The sequence below is a fragment of the Cucumis melo genome, chromosome 3, assembly GCF_025177605.1.
Source record: "Cucumis melo cultivar AY chromosome 3, USDA_Cmelo_AY_1.0, whole genome shotgun sequence".
In the NCBI taxonomy this organism is placed as follows: domain Eukaryota; kingdom Viridiplantae; phylum Streptophyta; class Magnoliopsida; order Cucurbitales; family Cucurbitaceae; genus Cucumis; species Cucumis melo.
The window spans coordinates 11,541,984-11,558,859 of NC_066859.1; the positions used below are offsets into that span (position 1 = coordinate 11,541,984).

Here is a 16,876-nt window from a genome sequence, read left to right on the forward strand (position 1 = left end):
TAATTGAGAATGTTTATTTCAAATCGTTAATTGAAAGGTATACCGAAAATGACTAAACTACCCCCATAACTAATCAACAACACCGATCATGCCCATTCATGATTGCTTCAAACATTCTGTCGACAATTTAAGACCCCTCTTCTTCTCTTCTTCATGATTCAACTTCCTATTTTCATTTCATGGTTTTCATTCGTCCGTATGTAAGTGTAAGATATTATGCCAATACCTTCCATTTTTTTTTACTTTGTTTCATATTGCGATTGTCTTTCATTACCTATTCATACCTGATCTACAGTTAAGGCTTTGAGGAATGCGTACGTTTCAATGACTTTATTTGAAACTTGAACTTGCATGTTTGCTGATGTTACTTTTCAAGTATTAACAAGTTTCCATTATCTGGTCACAGTCTATAACATTTTACCCTATAGTATTCCTATCAATGCAACATGATAGGGTAGATCAATAACCGCAGCATAAATGTGGTTATAAGAAAATTAAAAAACCAACGTTTGGATCGATCAAACAAACACAAATTAATAAAAACCATTGATATTGTTATTGTTATCGACTACACAATCAAAACTTGTAGATTGTTAAGACTATCAAATGAGGTTATAAAATTGTTAAAACGTTATCAATGGCCACCGATGGATGCATCCATAAATTGATACCTTTGAATTTTCAATGACGAAAGACTAAAATTCAACAAAAAGTATTCTCACAAAGTATGTGGATTCCCTAAACGCAATTGGATTGAGGACCTTTCCAAGCTCAATGAGTTTACAAGATTTGTCAATAGATGGTATAGTGGACCATACTTTTAGTTGCTATTCCTTGACGTGTAAACAAAAAATAAAGTAATCAGGTGGGACCCATTAACCAAAATGCAGCCATTACATTGAGGTAGATGTAGCCTAAGTATGATCTAGGCTATAAATAATTAACTTGTAAAACTCTCTTCAAATAGTTCCATTCATTCAACTCAAACAATGAGTAAAATTATTTAATAAATTATAGTTTTTTTTTAGTACAATGGGTTGATAGATGAAATCTTTGTCCTTTAGAGAGGTAACATATGTTAATACCATCAAATTATATATATACATACTTAGATATTGAAATATGTGAGGTGGAAAAATTAAATTTCTAATCTTAAAGTTGATAATGCAAGTAGTGTAGGAGAGAAAGGTGATTATAAGTATAATTATAATTATTTATGTATAAGAAAAGTATAAATGTAACAAAGTATAAATGTAACAAAGTATAAATAACATATGATGGGGGTAGTGGTTGCAAAAGTGAGTAAATAGAAACAAAATATAACAAAGTTCTATAATTTAAAATCCATTTTCTTTATAAAAAGTTAAAAGAAAAAAGAAAAAAGAAAAAAGAAAAGGATAAGCACGTTCATGTAGGCGTGAGGAGAGAATTTTCATGGGTGTATTTAGAAATCACTCTCTGTAAAAAGAAAGCGAGTGCGATCCCTTAATTTCCGGGACCGTTGGGACTTTGTCATTTTCATATTAATTTTTCCTTTGGAATTTCTTTTCATTTCTTTCCCTTTTTTTTTTTTTTTTTTTAATCTCACCATTATTGTTTGGCAAGAGGGGAAAAAATTGATAGATTATAGTAGTACACGCCCCATGGTGGGGGGAGGATTTTGGATTTCTATCTCTTCTCCCCATTGCGCCATTTTCATGTAATTTTTCTACTCCTAATTCAATTTTGGTTTTGTTTTTTTTTTTTTTTTTTTCATTTCTACGATTTTTCCCATTTTCTGAATTGACCAAATTTTGGGTTTTGAAATTCTCTCTGAAATTTGAAAGTTTTTTCTTCAGGGTGCTATAGATCACGGCCGCAGTAGCTTGATCGGAATTCCCAATTGAAGAGTTTGATTTCTTATTGGTGGATACCCCTTTACTTGTTTGTGCTTCTATTTCAGTTTGGTAAGATCTCTCTCTGTGCTTCTATAATTCATCACATTTCGTTTTGGGGTTTTGAATCTGGGTTGAATTTGACTTGGAAGATTGAGGGTGTTTAGAAACTTTTGATAATGTCTCATAGATTGGTTATATCATACTGACAGTATGCTGTGACTTATGAACTTATTATTCTTTGGCTGTTTTGAATTGCAATTGTTCCTGAGTTGCTTTTGTATATTGGGTTTGAGTTTGTACGATTCTGTTTGTGGACTTTCAGTGTAGGTTTGAATTTCATAAGAAAACATGGGGGTTATGTCTAGGCGGGTTGTTCCTGCCTGTGGTAACCTCTGTTTCTTCTGTCCTTCTATGAGGGCGAGATCAAGACAGCCTGTGAAACGATACAAGAAGTTCCTTGCTGACATATTTCCTCGTAATCAGGTTGGTTTCCATAATGTGGCTCCATGGGAGGTAGTCTTTGCGTGTTAGGTTGAATTTTTTTTTGGGTCAATCTTGCCAGTCTTTGAGTTGGAACAATTTGAATCGAGCTGAGAGTTCTAGAAATGTGAGTTAATGACCATGGCTTTAGGAAGTCTGGCCACTTTTATTCATCAGTTCTCTTTCTCTATTGTTAACAACAAACAAAGGACATTGACTTTGGCTGTTACAACTGTTTTCCAAAATTATATCATTGTAAGAAAAGATATACAAGTGATTGTGTCATATAGTTTTTTTATTCTTCTTCTCTATAGGTTTAAATTTGAACTTTTATATGCCTACTTATTTTCTAATTACATCTTTTAGGATGCTGAACCTAATGATAGAAAAATTTGTAAGCTCTGTGACTATGCTTCAAAAAACCCGTTGCGTATTCCCAAGGTGTGTAATTCTTTTCTCGCCTTTTCTTTTTTCCTCTTAACATATTTGAGATCTTCTGTCTTTAAGCAAAGGCTGTCATTACTTAAAGATGAATCAGTTGCAATTTCAATTTTCTGAATCTTTGGATTTGTTTTCTGGTCATGAAATATTAGTAACAAGCTATACATATATGCAGTAGGCTAGCAGCATACCAAAACCACTTTTTTGTCTGCTTACTTGATGATTTTACCCGAGTCAAATGAGGGTTTTTGAAAAATCACTTTTTTTTTTGGAAAAGGAAACAAATCTCTTCATTGACGTAATTAAAGGACCCTAATGCTTAAGATACATATATACAATGCAAAAGGAAACCTAAGAAGCAGGAGGTGCACTTGGGAATCTCGATTAGATTGACACCCCCTTATCACCTACGTCATATCCAATATAAGCTGACACAACATTCCAAATGGAATTATAGCAACAATCTCGAAGAACAAACGAGGGATACATCATAAAACAACAAAGAGATGGAGGATGATTCCAAATTAATCCAAATAAATACAAAGTGAATCCCTGAAAAGAACGATGACTAATAGGGTAGATGCGTGAATGCCCTCCAATTTAGGCCTATATCCTGAATCCAGAAGTCTGTGAAGGATTTGGACAAAGCTCATTAAAGGGGATGTGATATGTCAATTTTAACATTGATTTTTGGTATAAGAAGTCAAAGTTGGAGTGATCTGAAAGATAGGTCATGGGTATTTATATGAAGTTCATCAATTAAGGTACAATCTTTTTTGTAGCCTCGTGTCTTCACCCGACAGTCTATATTCTTTTTTCTCTTCTGAGCTCTGGGAGGTTAGAACCTCAAAGAAAGTTCAAATATTCTCTTGGCCTGCTGCTTTTGGGGAGAATCAACACCATGAACTTTATCTAGAAAGACTCTTTGATGCCTAAGCCTTAGTAGTGCGTCCTTGATGAATTTAGGATCTTGGTCATATATTTTGGAGGTGTTTTTTTGTAAACACAATAGGTTAGGGATGTTGCATTGTTTTGTTAGAAGTTATTCTTGTCTACACCCTTCTGCAATTAGAGGTTTGCATAACAAGTATTGTCTTGGCTATCTACTATATTTGAAATAGAAGGATTTTTGTGAGTATAGTGATGTTCTTAGAGGAGGTTTAGAATTTGGTATGGTTAATGCTTCACTTAGTGACTTAGTCCCGTGCTTATGTATTAGAACTTTTAGTTGTGGTCTCTTGTTCCTAACTCTTAACAGTCAAAGTCCCTTATTATTATTTCCTTCTGAGGGCTCCTTTGGCTGCTTTTTTGGCCCCTGTTTTAGTTGGTTTTCACTGATTCACTAAACACACTAAACTTGTTTATTGAATGATCCAGCTAAGTTTTGTTCCAATGCAGTCTTCATTTTTCTTATTCTTTTGAGTAACCTGTTTATTTATTTTAGATAAGATTTCTTATCTTGAGGTAGTGGATTATCTTCTCTCTCTTGTTCTTTGATTTTGTCTTTGTAGATTACTGAACTCCTGGAGCAACGATGCTACAAAGATTTGCGGAATGAGAATTTTGGATCTGTGAAAGTTGTAATATGTATATACAGAAAACTTCTATTAATGTGCAAAGATCAGATGTAAGTTTGATTTACTTTAGCCATAGTCTAATTTAACTGGAATCTTTCATTTTGGGATGGGAGTTTGAGTACCACTTTATTTCTGAATCACTATATTAGCATCCAATAAAATTTTACAGGTCATCAAAGATTGGAAAACATGTTCTTTGATCTTTCTTGAAACCATAGTTTCTGCATGTCATTTACCTAAACACTTCAACTCTTGCAGGCCACTTTTTGCTAGTAGCTTAATTGGGATTTCTCGAACTCTTTTAGAACAAACACGGCATGATGATATGCAGATTCTTGGTTGCAATATTCTTGTTGAGTTCATAAGTAGCCAGGTACTTGAAGAATAAACATTAAGAAGTTCCATTACCAATGTGATCTTGTTAGTATATTGCACGTGTAATTGTTATTACGTGCTGTACCTGGTACTGGATAATACATTTGTAATTCTTTTGCATCTTATGTAGAGCCTGTGCAAACATGGTATTAACTTGAACTTAATGCAGTTGATTGGTTTCTTCATATAAACAAATGTCTGTTCTAAGTACTTCTAGATAAGGATACATTCTCTTTTAACCTTTTTCCCTATCATTTAGTGATTATAGGACACTAACTATCCAAATAAAGTAGACAGATAGTACATACATGTTCAACTTGGAGGGCATTATTCCAAAACTTTGCCAATTGGCTTTAGAAGGCGAGAGTAATGATGAGGCACCTCATTTGCGGTCAGCTGGACTTCAAACTTTAGCTTCTATGGTACTACTCTCTCTCTCAAGGTCTTGATGCTAATATCGTAAATATGTATATGTATTTATGCACAACTTTCTTTTCATCATTTTGATTTGAAATCTCTCTCCCAAGGTCTTGATGCTAATATCGTAGATATGTAAATGTATTTATGCACAACTTTCTTTTCATCATTTTGATTTTCCATCTTCATCCATGACTATCAAATTTGAAATGGTCAAAATAGATTATTGCCAAGATTTTTCTTATATCTGAATCTCAAAATCCCTTCTATCCATGGTTATCAAAAATGTGCGGATGCATGTTGTATAATCTAATGGCAACACTTGAGGGGTGAATAGGATTACCAATTTTCAGTTTTGATGAAATTCTAATTATTCTAAAAGCAATGACCGATTCTCTGGTTTTTGGTGTCCTCCCCTTATTTCATTCATGGATGAAATGTTTCTTTTACCAAAAAGCAATGACCAATTTAGCACCAGAAAAAAAAATCAAGATAAACCTATATCATTCAATGTAAGGTATTAAAATAATTAATAAACAATAAAGAAAAATGGAATGCGAAAGATTTGAGGAGCAAGGGAAAGAAGACACCACAATTTATAGTGGTTTGACAAATTGCCTATTCCACCCCCAAGACAGTAAAATGTCCTCTTGGGGATGAGAACAAAACTGACAACGAGCCTCTCTCTCTCGCTATCTCTTTTATTTATCTATTTTCACAGACACCGATATCGTTTTCACTAGGTGCGGATCTAGCCAATTGTTTTCTTTACAACTCAAAGTGTACCCAGATTTTAATACAAAAACTCATGAAAATAAACCAACAAACTTTACCTCTTGATAGGTAAAATGCACAAAACTGAGCACAAAAGAATTCTCCAAAGTGTCCTCACAAAATGCAATAACAAAGTCTTGTAACGTGAGAAATTTTTAAAGATGAACACTTTTCAGAGAGAAAAATGATAGATGAAGTGCTGGAATTTTCTGCAAGAAGGGTTAGGAGAAAGACGACAGCAGCTGAATTTTTAATTAGAGAAATATAAAGTGGTCATCAGATGTAATGTATGAGGTTCAATGTTTGGTTTGATTGAAACTCTAAAGCTAACCTGTGGTTCACCTTTTTAAAATTATACCCTCTTCAAGTCCACTTCTCTTATGAAATGTGATGATTGAGATTTCTGGTACATCCACTGTCTTATATTCACTTATTCAATTTGACCATTTCTCTTGGAAGATGTGATAATATAGATTGCTGGTATGTCAAATTTGTCTTGCTGTTCAGCTTAGTAGAACTATTCCCTCCTTGAATTCTGCTTCTCTAGTGAGACCTGATGATTGAAATTGCTGGTTATTTTTACTCTTTGACTCTTTTTCTCTTTCTCTTGTTTCCGAGTTATTTCATTAGATACAACTATTTACTTCGTGAAGATAATTTTCCGATGCATTTCTTTAAAAATTATTTTTGTAGATATTGTTCATGGGCGAGCAATCTCACATCTCGATGGACTTTGATAAAGTGAGCTCTCTTAATCTTGTTAACGTTTTTCTTTTTCCCTTGAAATACTAAGGGTGTCGGTGTATTTTGTGTGTGTGTGTTTTGGGTAAAATTCAAAGGGTTTGTGTGTGTGTGTTTAAGATATAATTGAGATCCATGCTAATATGAAACTTTCTAACTTGTCTTGAAATAGATTATATCTGCGGTCTTGGAGAACTATGTAGTAGATGGACAATATTCTCACTCAGAAGCTCAGTACATTGAAGGACAACATAAAGTAGAAAACCATAGCTCTTCCATGTTAGATCTCAATAAAAAATTCTCTTCGTTTAACCATTTTAGCAATTTGGCAACTGAACCGTAAGTTCATGATTCTATTATTTTAATTGTTTCAACTGTTATTTGTTTGGAAATGCTCTCTGGTCCCCTTTCTTACATCATCCACCATTTTCACAGGGATGTTTCCAAGAACCCTTCTTATTGGTCTAGAGTTTGCTTGTCTAATATGGCTAGATTGGCAAAGGAAGCTACTACTGTCAGGCGTATGTTTGAACCTCTATTTCATCATTTTGATACTGAAAATCAATGGTCCTTAGTTAAAGGACTTGCCTGCTCGGTGTTGTCATTTATGCAATCGCTTTTGGATGAATCAGGTTATATTTGAAATTCTATTGCCGACTTATTTCTTTTAGCAGTTACATTTGCTGTGTTGTCCATCGTTTGAACTTTTCCCCTTTTTGGTGAAACTTTTTCTTGATACCAGGGGACAACTCGTGTCTTTTATTTTCGATTCTTGTCAAGCACTTGGATCATAAAAGTGTTGTAAAAAAGCCTCAAGTTCAAGTAGATATTATCAATGTAACCACACAACTTGCTCAAAATGCAAAATCGCAAGCCTCAGTTACTATTATTGGGGCTATCAATGATTTGATAAAACATCTGCGGAAGTGCCTTCTATGTTCATCTGAAGCATCCAGCAACGGACACACAGATAAATGGAATACTGATCTTCAGTTGGCACTGGAAAAGTGCATTTCTCAGCTTTCAAAGAAGGTTTGTTCTTTTCTTTTTTCCTTTTAGCATTTATTCTGATAATTGGACGTGATTGAGTTTGGTAGACAATGATGAAATAAACCTCAAAACTTGTTCATTTATGGTATATTACTTGCAGAGCCTTCTGAAATATCCAGCTGTATGTAGGTCTTTCATATAAGTCTCTTCAGCCATGTATGAGTATATGTTTTTCATTTCTTGTATTACTGATACACTGCATGCTTGTTAAATGGAACAAATCTTTGGTTCGTAGTACCCTTTATAAGAATAGATAAAAACAATGTATTTTTTTAAGACTTGTAAATGTATCAAAACATCGCTGTTTTTTTCCCTTGAAAATAATGGGCATTTTTCATAAATCCAACATGTATTCTGATTTTGGCAGCAACTGATATATGGAGCGTTATTGCTGCGTGGTTTTTGCTTAACCCCTTTTGTCTCAGAACTTGTCGCAGTGATGTGGCGTCATAGTACAATATTTTTATATCTAATTCTACAAAATCTATTGAAAGTTTCTTTGGGCTATAGACCTTAAAACAATTTGGCTTAAGTAATCCCTTGAATGTTGGTTTCTTTTGCTTTCATTTTCTCATTGAAATGGTGTCTGACTACCGATTTATGTATTTTTCAATCTTTTCACTTGTTTCTTTTCAATCAATCATCCCTCCACATGTTGGTTCTTTTGTTTTACTTTTCAATTATTTGATTTGTTGGGCACCTACCAAGTATTTTTTTAATCTTTTCCTCTCTTTCATTTTTTTTATTTGCTCTGAGGAAATTGTTAAACCATCTTCCTTCTAATAAATACAAATAATTGAATGTATATTCTTCTGTCATCGTTGATCTAGAGGTTCCTAAAAATTGTCTCGTAGAAATGTAAGTCAAGTTTATTCATTGCAAAATCAAGTAAAATCTCGATGCACTGAACTTGTATTAAAAAAATCTAACAAATTCTGGATGTCAGCAATAAAATACTGTAGGAAATAGAATGTGCTGATTATTTTCTGCTCGAGGGACTGGTTCTCAATGCATTGATTTTCACTAAAACCACTTGAAACTATCAGGTAGGTGATGCAGGGCTCATACTTGATATGCTAGCTGTTGTCCTCGAGAATATTCCAAGTAATAATATTTCAGCTCGAGCAACAGTCTCTGCTGTTTATCAGACTGCATTGACTGTATCTTCTATTCCTAATGTTTCATATTACAAGAAGGCAAGTAATCATACTGCTGATTTCCTTTTCCCTTTTAATTGTTTCTGGGGTGGGAGAGGGAAGTTGGGTTCACTCGGCCATTTTAGTTTGACTAATGTATCTTATCACATGTTAGACATTTTGGCACTCCAACACTTGTTAGCACAGTAGACACTAGCTGTACAGAGTTAACATGGGTCCTAACATTTGTTATACACACATGGAACTCTTGTTAAGTGTACTATTGGACACAATAATATAACCATGAGAATAAAAATAATAAATTTTGAGAGTAAAATACATCTAACTTATTTTAGTATAAATACATAAACTTCTTGACATTAAATTTTCTTTAAATGTATTTTGAAAAATATATATTTGGATAAATGTGTCATTGTCTTGTTTGTGTTCTAGATTTCCCGAGAATGTGTGAGTGCATTTTTGTCACTTTATTCGTGCCATTTCATATTATTGTCTCATATCTGTATTTGTACTTAGCTGCTGAGCTTAGAGGACATGCACGTGCTCCAGGATATATCAAGATCTTTTAAAACCCAACTCTTAAATCTGTCATGTTTTTTCTTCAGGCTTTTCCTGATGCTCTATTTCATCAGTTGCTTTTAGCAATGGCTCACCCTGATCATGAGACTCGAATTGGGGCACATGACATTTTCTCTATAGTGCTCATGCCATCCATTAAGTGTCCTATGATGGAACAGAAGGCGATTTCCTCAGAAACTGTTTCATGGTTACCATTTGGCAGTCCCACACAGAAGTTGATTGGTGGAGGTTTCTCCTTTAAAGATGATGACAAACATGCATCAGAATCCATAAATGGGGTAAGACTGGAAGAAAGTCAAGCAGCAGACCTTGTTTCTGAGAATTATACAACACATCCATCTAGGCATGAATCCTCCAGCTTCAACCATAGTTTAAACGAGTCAAAAACTGTATAAAGTTCTTAACGCTTATCCTTTCCTATACCGATCAATTGCTCTACGGAAGCGTTTGATAATGAAAATTAAAGTAATGTTTTAAATTTCCAGAAGTTGACTTCCCTCCGATTAAGCAGTCACCAAGTGAGACTCCTGCTCTCCTCAATCTGGGTGCAAGCTACATCTGCGGATAATACACCTGCAAATTTTGAGGCTATGGCTCAGACTTATAGCATCGCTTTGCTATTTACCCGGTCTAAGGTGAAATTTTGGATAAATTTAATGTGCTTAATAATTTCGTTTGTCTGGAGTCTTGGGAGATCACTATTAAGTGCTGATTTGAAAAAGAAAAAGAATGACTAAGTGGTAGCGATCTTAACAGACTTCGAGTCACATGGCTCTAGTACGATGTTTTCAGCTGGCATTTTCCCTCCGTAGCATTGCTGTGGATCAAGAAGGTAACTGAAATCATTTTGTAACTGTTAGGAAACTGTTCATTATGTGGGAAAAGGGCATCTCATAACTTACTGTGTCTGCCTGCGTGTTTGTGATTTTTGGGGTTTGGTGTCTATCTTCTTTTTAAACAAGATATGACCTCATTGAAATGATGAAAAGATACACAAATATTTAAAGGAAACAAACTCTTAAAAAGGGAGTGAAAGAGAACTACAAATGTAAAATTAAAAAAGAATCCTATTAGGGAACAATGAAATGAATGCATCCTAATTCAATATAAATATCTTTAGGGAATAATGAGCAAACAAATTAGAAAGAGAACACCAATAAGAGGGTTTAAATATGGCGATGAGAATCTTTCCATTCTAATCATTTTGGAGTTGTTTCTATTTAGTTGACATTCTTTTACTACAACAAGGTTTCCAAATTTGAATAATAAGAATTTATCACTTATTTTGCCAATAACTTAAAATGATACGATAATTTGTTACTCTGCTTCTCTGAATCTTAAGACCACAAGAGATGGCTGTCTTTTCAAACTGTATATTCAGCCACATTTGAATCTATGTTCACCCACATTTGAGTCTCTACCAATCATTTCAATAATACATATCTGGTGTGACCTTTGGACGGAGATGCAAGTATTTATGATAAAAAGAATTCTTTCTACCTTTTAAGTATCTTGGGTTATATCTTCCACTGTTTACACATTTAATTGTTAAATTGATTATGTGGATTTTTTTGATAGGAAGGAACTACTTTATTTCTTCAGAGTTGTTTGTTATTTTAAAAGACTAGCAGTGTTTTCTTGTCGAAAGAGTACTAACGGCAGATCTCTCTGTGCTTCTTTCAAAGGTGGTTTACTACCCTCTCGCAAAAGATCAATCTTCACCTTGGCGTCATTTATGCTTCTGTTTTCAGCCAGGGCGGGAGATCTCCCAGATTTGACTACTGTCATTAAAGCATCATTAGATAATAAAATGGTTAGTCTTCAAACCTATCCAATAGGATTAGTACTTTCCTTTTGTACTTTGTTTGATTATTTTGTGCAGTATATGTGCTAAAACTATTAAGTGAACTTTTGGATCTGACAGGTTGATCCTCACCTTCAGTTGGTTAATGATACCAGGCTGCTGGCTGTTCGTGTCAAGTCCGAAAAGGACCGTGTACCATTTGGGTCAGAAGAAGATGAAGTTGCTGCATCGAAGTTTCTTTCAATACTTGAACTAGATGAACAGCAGTTGAAGGAAACTGTGGTCTCACACTTCACGATTAAATATGCCAATCTCTCAGAGGTTTTGATTCTCATCACACTTCATGATAACTTCTGTACATGCCATTTTTTCCCACGAGAAACAATTTTCATTGTGAGATATCAAAGTTTAACAAGAGACACTGGAGGACAGCCAGAAAAAACTTCATAAAGGAATTAAAGAACTCCATGGCAAATAATTAAGAAAGTGATGCTTCGTGCAAACATGCGGAAGTCCAAGTCTATTGAGGCATTGGAATTTCTTTTTCAATTTAAAGTAGTGAAGATTTTATGACTATGAAATTGGATGAAGTCTGCAGAATGTTTTGCTGAGTTTTCAAACTTGTAGTTATAGTGCTTGGTTGGCAGTATTTTCTTTTTTAAATTATTGCTGAAAAGTCAGGCTTTCATGGAAAATGATAAAAAAAAAATGCCCAACAAACTAGTTAAAAATGGTCACAGAAACTCAAGTAAAAACATTTGAATTTGTATAAAGTAAGACGAATTGAAAAATATGAGGGAATATGTGCAGCTTTCCAACCAGGCCAGAGCTCAAATAAAAATATTTGAGTTGGTACTAATTAAAAATGGAGACACATTACAAAAAACTGCCGCAATGAAACTCCACGAGAAATCAATAAAACTTTCTCCTAGGTGCCAGTGAGGATAACTTCAGGACTTTAATTACTTGTTACTGTTGATTTTTGATCAGTAGTTTTCCAAAAATTGTGTTAATAAACTATTTTCTCTTTTAGGCCGAGCTATCAAGTATTAGAGAGCAGCTCTTACATGGGTTCTTACCAGATGAGGCATACCCATTAGGAGCTCCATTATTTATGGAGACACCACGTCCATGCTCTCCACTTGCAAAGCTGGCATTTCCAGATTATGATGAGGTGAGACATGCTTAGGTTGTGTGTCAGTTCAGTTGGTATTATCCTTTAAATGAGTAACAGTAAAACCATAATGTGTTTCTTTCAGGGTATGCCTCCAGCTGCTTTGACAGATGATGAAGCCTTCCTTGAGCCTAGTGGAAGCCAGTCTGATCGCAAAACGTCACTTTCCATCAGTAACCTTGACATTCTAAGCGTTAATCAGCTTTTGGAATCGGTAAGACAAACATTTTTTTGGAGCTCCAATCATCAAGTTCTTGTTTAATCATCCTATCTACATGAATCCTTCTATTTTGCACTTATGGAATATTTCCAGAGTATTGGATCATAGTGAACCATTTCTTATTTTTCTACAATCCTGAATTTATGCTTGCTATTTTATTCTGTAGTGTTATTGCAACTTATTGTTGAAATGTAGGATATTTTCTTTGTCAATAAATTATGTGTATAGGATATTATTGTTATTGTATTGAAATCAGATGCTTGTTATAAAAGTTGAGGTAGAGGAGAATAAATGGGTGGAGTTGAGATCCTTCATACAATCATTTAGGCTTATTGAAGATCTAGTGCCAATTTAATACATAATTATCGATGATATCCCAATCTGAAAATAAGAACCCGACGAGCAAGTGCCAAAAAATAAGAACTCGACGAGCAAGTGCCAAAAAGACTGTCAATATCAGAATCTTGGGGAGTGCCGGAGTGGTGTAAAAGTTCTTGTTATTCCCTCATTTTACTCCTGTTAGAATCCTAGATTTTATTATCCTCTGAGTCTTATGTTTCCTAGAGTCAACATGAAAGAGCAAACAAAACACTTACACACAGACTGCACGAGCGAAGCACGTATAATGTACGAAACGGATACTGATGAGACATTTTTCTAAGTCAAGGGAGCCTCCAATTGGTGTTGGCATGGTATGATGCATGATGGATGAAGAAACAAACCAATTTTTCTTTTGATGAAGAGCGGATACTAGGACCATGAAGGAGTGGCTACATTAAGAAGTCCTTCAGGTTGTGGTTTGTGGGTACGCTCCAAATTAATCTCTAAGCAGTCAAAAGGGATATTAGCTAGGGGATAAGACAATGAGTGGTAGAGATTACCTTCACTGTTCGTTTGCACTAGCTGCACAAGATCAAACAGGGCTCTGAGGTTTGATGATTATAGGAATGCTTGGTCTTTTTATGAACTGATGTCTTGTAAAGTGCTGTCCTTTGGTCGGTGTGGGGTGTTAAATTTTCAAATGGCCTCTATGTCATAGAACTTTGGATAGCAATAATTTCAAAAGAAACGAATAGCTATTCCTTGCAATAATTACATGTATACATTGGATCCGTAGATTGACGTCTGTATTATTTACAGGTGCTTGAAACAGCCAGACAAGTTGCAAGCTTTCCAGTCTCTTCTGCGCCTGTTCCATATGATCAAATGAAAAGTCAATGTGAGGCTCTTGTAAGTTGTAAACAGCAGAAAATGTCAGTGCTTCATAGTTTCAAGCACAAAAAGGAAGAGAAGGCGATAGTCCTCTCCAGTGAAATTGAAACTTTATATCCTCCGTTACCTCTCAATGTAAGTAATATCATTTCCTTTCAAAAGTTGTGGCGGGCTATCATTAATTTCATTATTCTTATTGATCTTTTCCTAGCTTGGAGGGAGAATTAGCTCTTCCTTTTAGGCTCTCCTGAAAAAGTTAGTCAAGGAGCTTGACACGCTGGGGGGCTAGTCGTTTTATACCCATTGATGTAGAGAAGATAAATGAAAATTTATGGTTTCATCATACATTGGCTGATCACATTGAATTATCCTACTTCTATTAGCTATAATTGGGACAGTTGCAAATATGACAATCAAATTCAAAGTATTAGCTGATATAGTATAATACTAAAGAATTTGCAAATATAGCAAAATTTAGATTCTTCTCTTTTAGTCTATTATTGATAGATCTAGCCCTAAAAATGCTATTCATTGTGATTACACTAAAAAATTTAGTTCTAATAGTCCTATTCTTTATATCGTTTCATTGATCCATGAAAAATTATTACGAATATTCTCTTGTCGTTCTTGTTTCAGACAATGGAAATCGTTCAGGGGGATCTTAAGTTTTATAACAAGGAGACAAACAGAGGACAGGATCAGCCGCTTCTTTGTTCACATGAATATGGTCGTCACTCTTTAAGATTGCCACCATCAAGTCCATATGACAAATTCTTGAAAGCTGCTGGATGCTAGAACATAGCTGTAATTTACATGTTAAAAGGCAATAGTTTGTATTCTCAAATACACTGCTTCAATATCCCACTTTCTATTTATTCATTCTTCATATTAAATTGTCCATCAAGTTAGTTTGCTATACACATGATGCTTTTGAAATACAAGCAACAGGCATTGGAGTGTCTTTGGCAAGCATAGTTGGTTTTGCTAATGCAGTAGTCCAGATACACTAAGAAAGGTCTTGGAAAGATTTGTCTATTTCTAAGATATCTGATATCTCCTTGTTTTTGTACTATAGTTTCTGATTTGGATTCCTCATTTAGAGGGAGTTGTGTATTTGAGATTGATATTCATGTTTATTTGTACATACCAATGTATTTTTCTGTTTTATTGTTTGAATATATGTGATTCAGATTTTTATTAAGGATTGGTGTTGGTTTGGGAGTGTGTTTTTACTATCTCAAAGAGAGGATTCAAACCTACGACTCGTGTAATAATTCAGGACTCACTTTGCGCCAATATATTTCATTACTTATCCTCGTACTATTGAATGTTTTATGGCTGAATACTACTGATTGTATAAGTTTTCTATCCTATTACTTAGAGAAGATTTAGGGTCTATTTGAATTAATTCAAAAAAGAAAAAAATGTTTTTCAATAAGTTCATTTTTCTTTAAACCTTTTTTATGAAAATTGTTTAAAATACATTTAAAAAATCTATCTTAAGTTGCTTTCAAACACTCCAATTCTTTTTAAAATAACTTATTTTTTGAATTAACCACTTGAAAATGTAATTAAATCTCATAATTTATGGCCCATTTATGTTCTTAAAATGTGCTTGAAATATTTTTCATCACTTTTATCTTCACGCTGCTAAATGTTACTAGTGTTTTAGCATGTTGTTTTTTTTTAATTAACAATAGATACTCTTTTAATATTTTGAATAAAATATTATTTAACTTATTTATTTTCATAATTAGTTTGATTTCATTTTATATGTTGGTTTAAGAGAAACTTACATAGATAGCAAAATTTGCAAAATAATTACAGAAATAACACAAAAAGTACTTCAAATAAAGTAGTCTACCCTCATTTTCGGACGTTAGCTCAAATCCCTGAATCCATATGTGACAAAATGAGTTTAAATTATGATTTAAGTATGAATTTCAAATTGAAACCTTTTAAGTGAACCTTTGAATTACTTGAGCATGATTTATTACACTAAAGTGATTTACAAGCATGGGATTTAGTTAAAGCTTGCGATTTGTTAAATGAGCATGAGACCTAAGCATGAGTTTCAAGTAAGTTCCTAAGTATAAGATTTAATGTTTAAAGTGTTTCAGCAAGGGATGTCTTAGAGTAAGTATAAGTTTACTATAAGCAAGAGATCTATTTAAATATGTTGTTTTTAAAAGCTTTTAAGAATATAAGGATGAGATTTGTCTAAGTTTTGAACTATCTAAGTTAGAAAGTTTGAATTTATAAGCATGTTTTACTTTACTCTATACTCGAGTTATTTGGAGATCAGTTGAGACCCTTTAAGGTTAGTATATTGTGCACAAAGTTAGATTTACATTGAGTAGAGAGCTTCTATTAGGTGTCTAGAGACCCACTTTAGTGAGAGCCTAGTAGCATTGATTAATTTTGGTATAATGTGTTGAGTTTTAGAGAAATCAAGGTCGTTGGTATCCATTAAATTCTACCATACCCATGTTAGTTACATGCAACTTATAGATGAGTATTAGAGTAATGAGAAAGATTTAGAAGCTTATTTACTCTTTTGCTAAGTTTCTTTACATATAGATTTAAAGCATGTTTTGCGTTAAATTAGTCACTCATCGAGCTTTACTTCATGCTTTCAAAACGTTTTCCACTTTTCAGGTAGATACCATGATTTTCAAGTATGACCCATTGCTGCTAGTTTACCATCCACTCTTAGGTTTATGTTGTTGTCATATATTTTAATTGGATGTGAGGGTTAAATGAACAATTGTGTACATGTATTTTAGTTACTAAACCTTAGTCTTGCATCTGTTGTTAAACATACAGTTATCTTAAGCATGTTTTTTTTTTTTTTTAGATTAACCCTTTTGTAAGGACGTTGGTCACTCTGCATCGTCTCGGGTATGTGGCGACACCAGTTTTATGTAAACTCTTTACATAGATTGCCCCCACTCTCATGTCTCTACAGAAATGATTTAGGATCACATCGTTTGTACTA

At 33.9% G+C, this 16,876-nt stretch overlaps 1 protein-coding gene across 4 annotated transcripts; it reads left to right on the plus strand.

Annotated features, from left to right (window-relative positions):
* Positions 1-1,416: 1,416 nt before the first annotated feature.
* On the plus strand, positions 1,417-15,079 carry LOC103488670 (protein SEMI-ROLLED LEAF 2). Of its 4 annotated transcripts, none has more exons than XM_008447509.3 (21): positions 1,417-1,699; positions 1,839-1,946; positions 2,200-2,360; positions 2,724-2,798; positions 4,310-4,425; positions 4,634-4,748; positions 5,044-5,172; positions 6,635-6,682; positions 6,855-7,021; positions 7,118-7,314; positions 7,425-7,714; positions 8,779-8,928; positions 9,495-9,857; positions 9,954-10,103; positions 10,225-10,300; positions 11,154-11,281; positions 11,393-11,593; positions 12,306-12,446; positions 12,532-12,660; positions 13,807-14,013; positions 14,515-15,079. In XM_008447509.3, exons 3-21 carry the CDS (start codon positions 2,226-2,228, stop codon positions 14,671-14,673), a joined length of 2,976 nt encoding a protein of 991 aa, XP_008445731.1. In that variant the 5' UTR covers positions 1,417-1,699; positions 1,839-1,946; positions 2,200-2,225; the 3' UTR covers positions 14,674-15,079. The 4 variants fall into 4 exon arrangements, with proteins under 4 accessions (XP_008445731.1, XP_008445732.1, XP_050938620.1 ...); XM_008447510.3 differs by having other exon boundaries at positions 1,445-1,699; positions 9,495-9,746; XM_051082663.1 differs by having other exon boundaries at positions 1,447-1,699; positions 2,205-2,360.
* Positions 15,080-16,876: the final 1,797 nt, after the last annotated feature.

Coding starts and splice junctions, on each gene's coding strand:
- LOC103488670 (XM_008447509.3), top strand. CDS start 2,226: ATGGGGGTTATGTCTAGGCGGGTTGTTCCTGCCTGTGGTAACCTCTGT. Junction 4,749..5,043: donor TTGAGTTCATAAGTAGCCAG/GTACTTGAAGAA, acceptor CAAATAAAGTAG/ACAGATAGTACATACATGTT. Junction 7,022..7,117: donor AGCAATTTGGCAACTGAACC/GTAAGTTCATGA, acceptor CCATTTTCACAG/GGATGTTTCCAAGAACCCTT.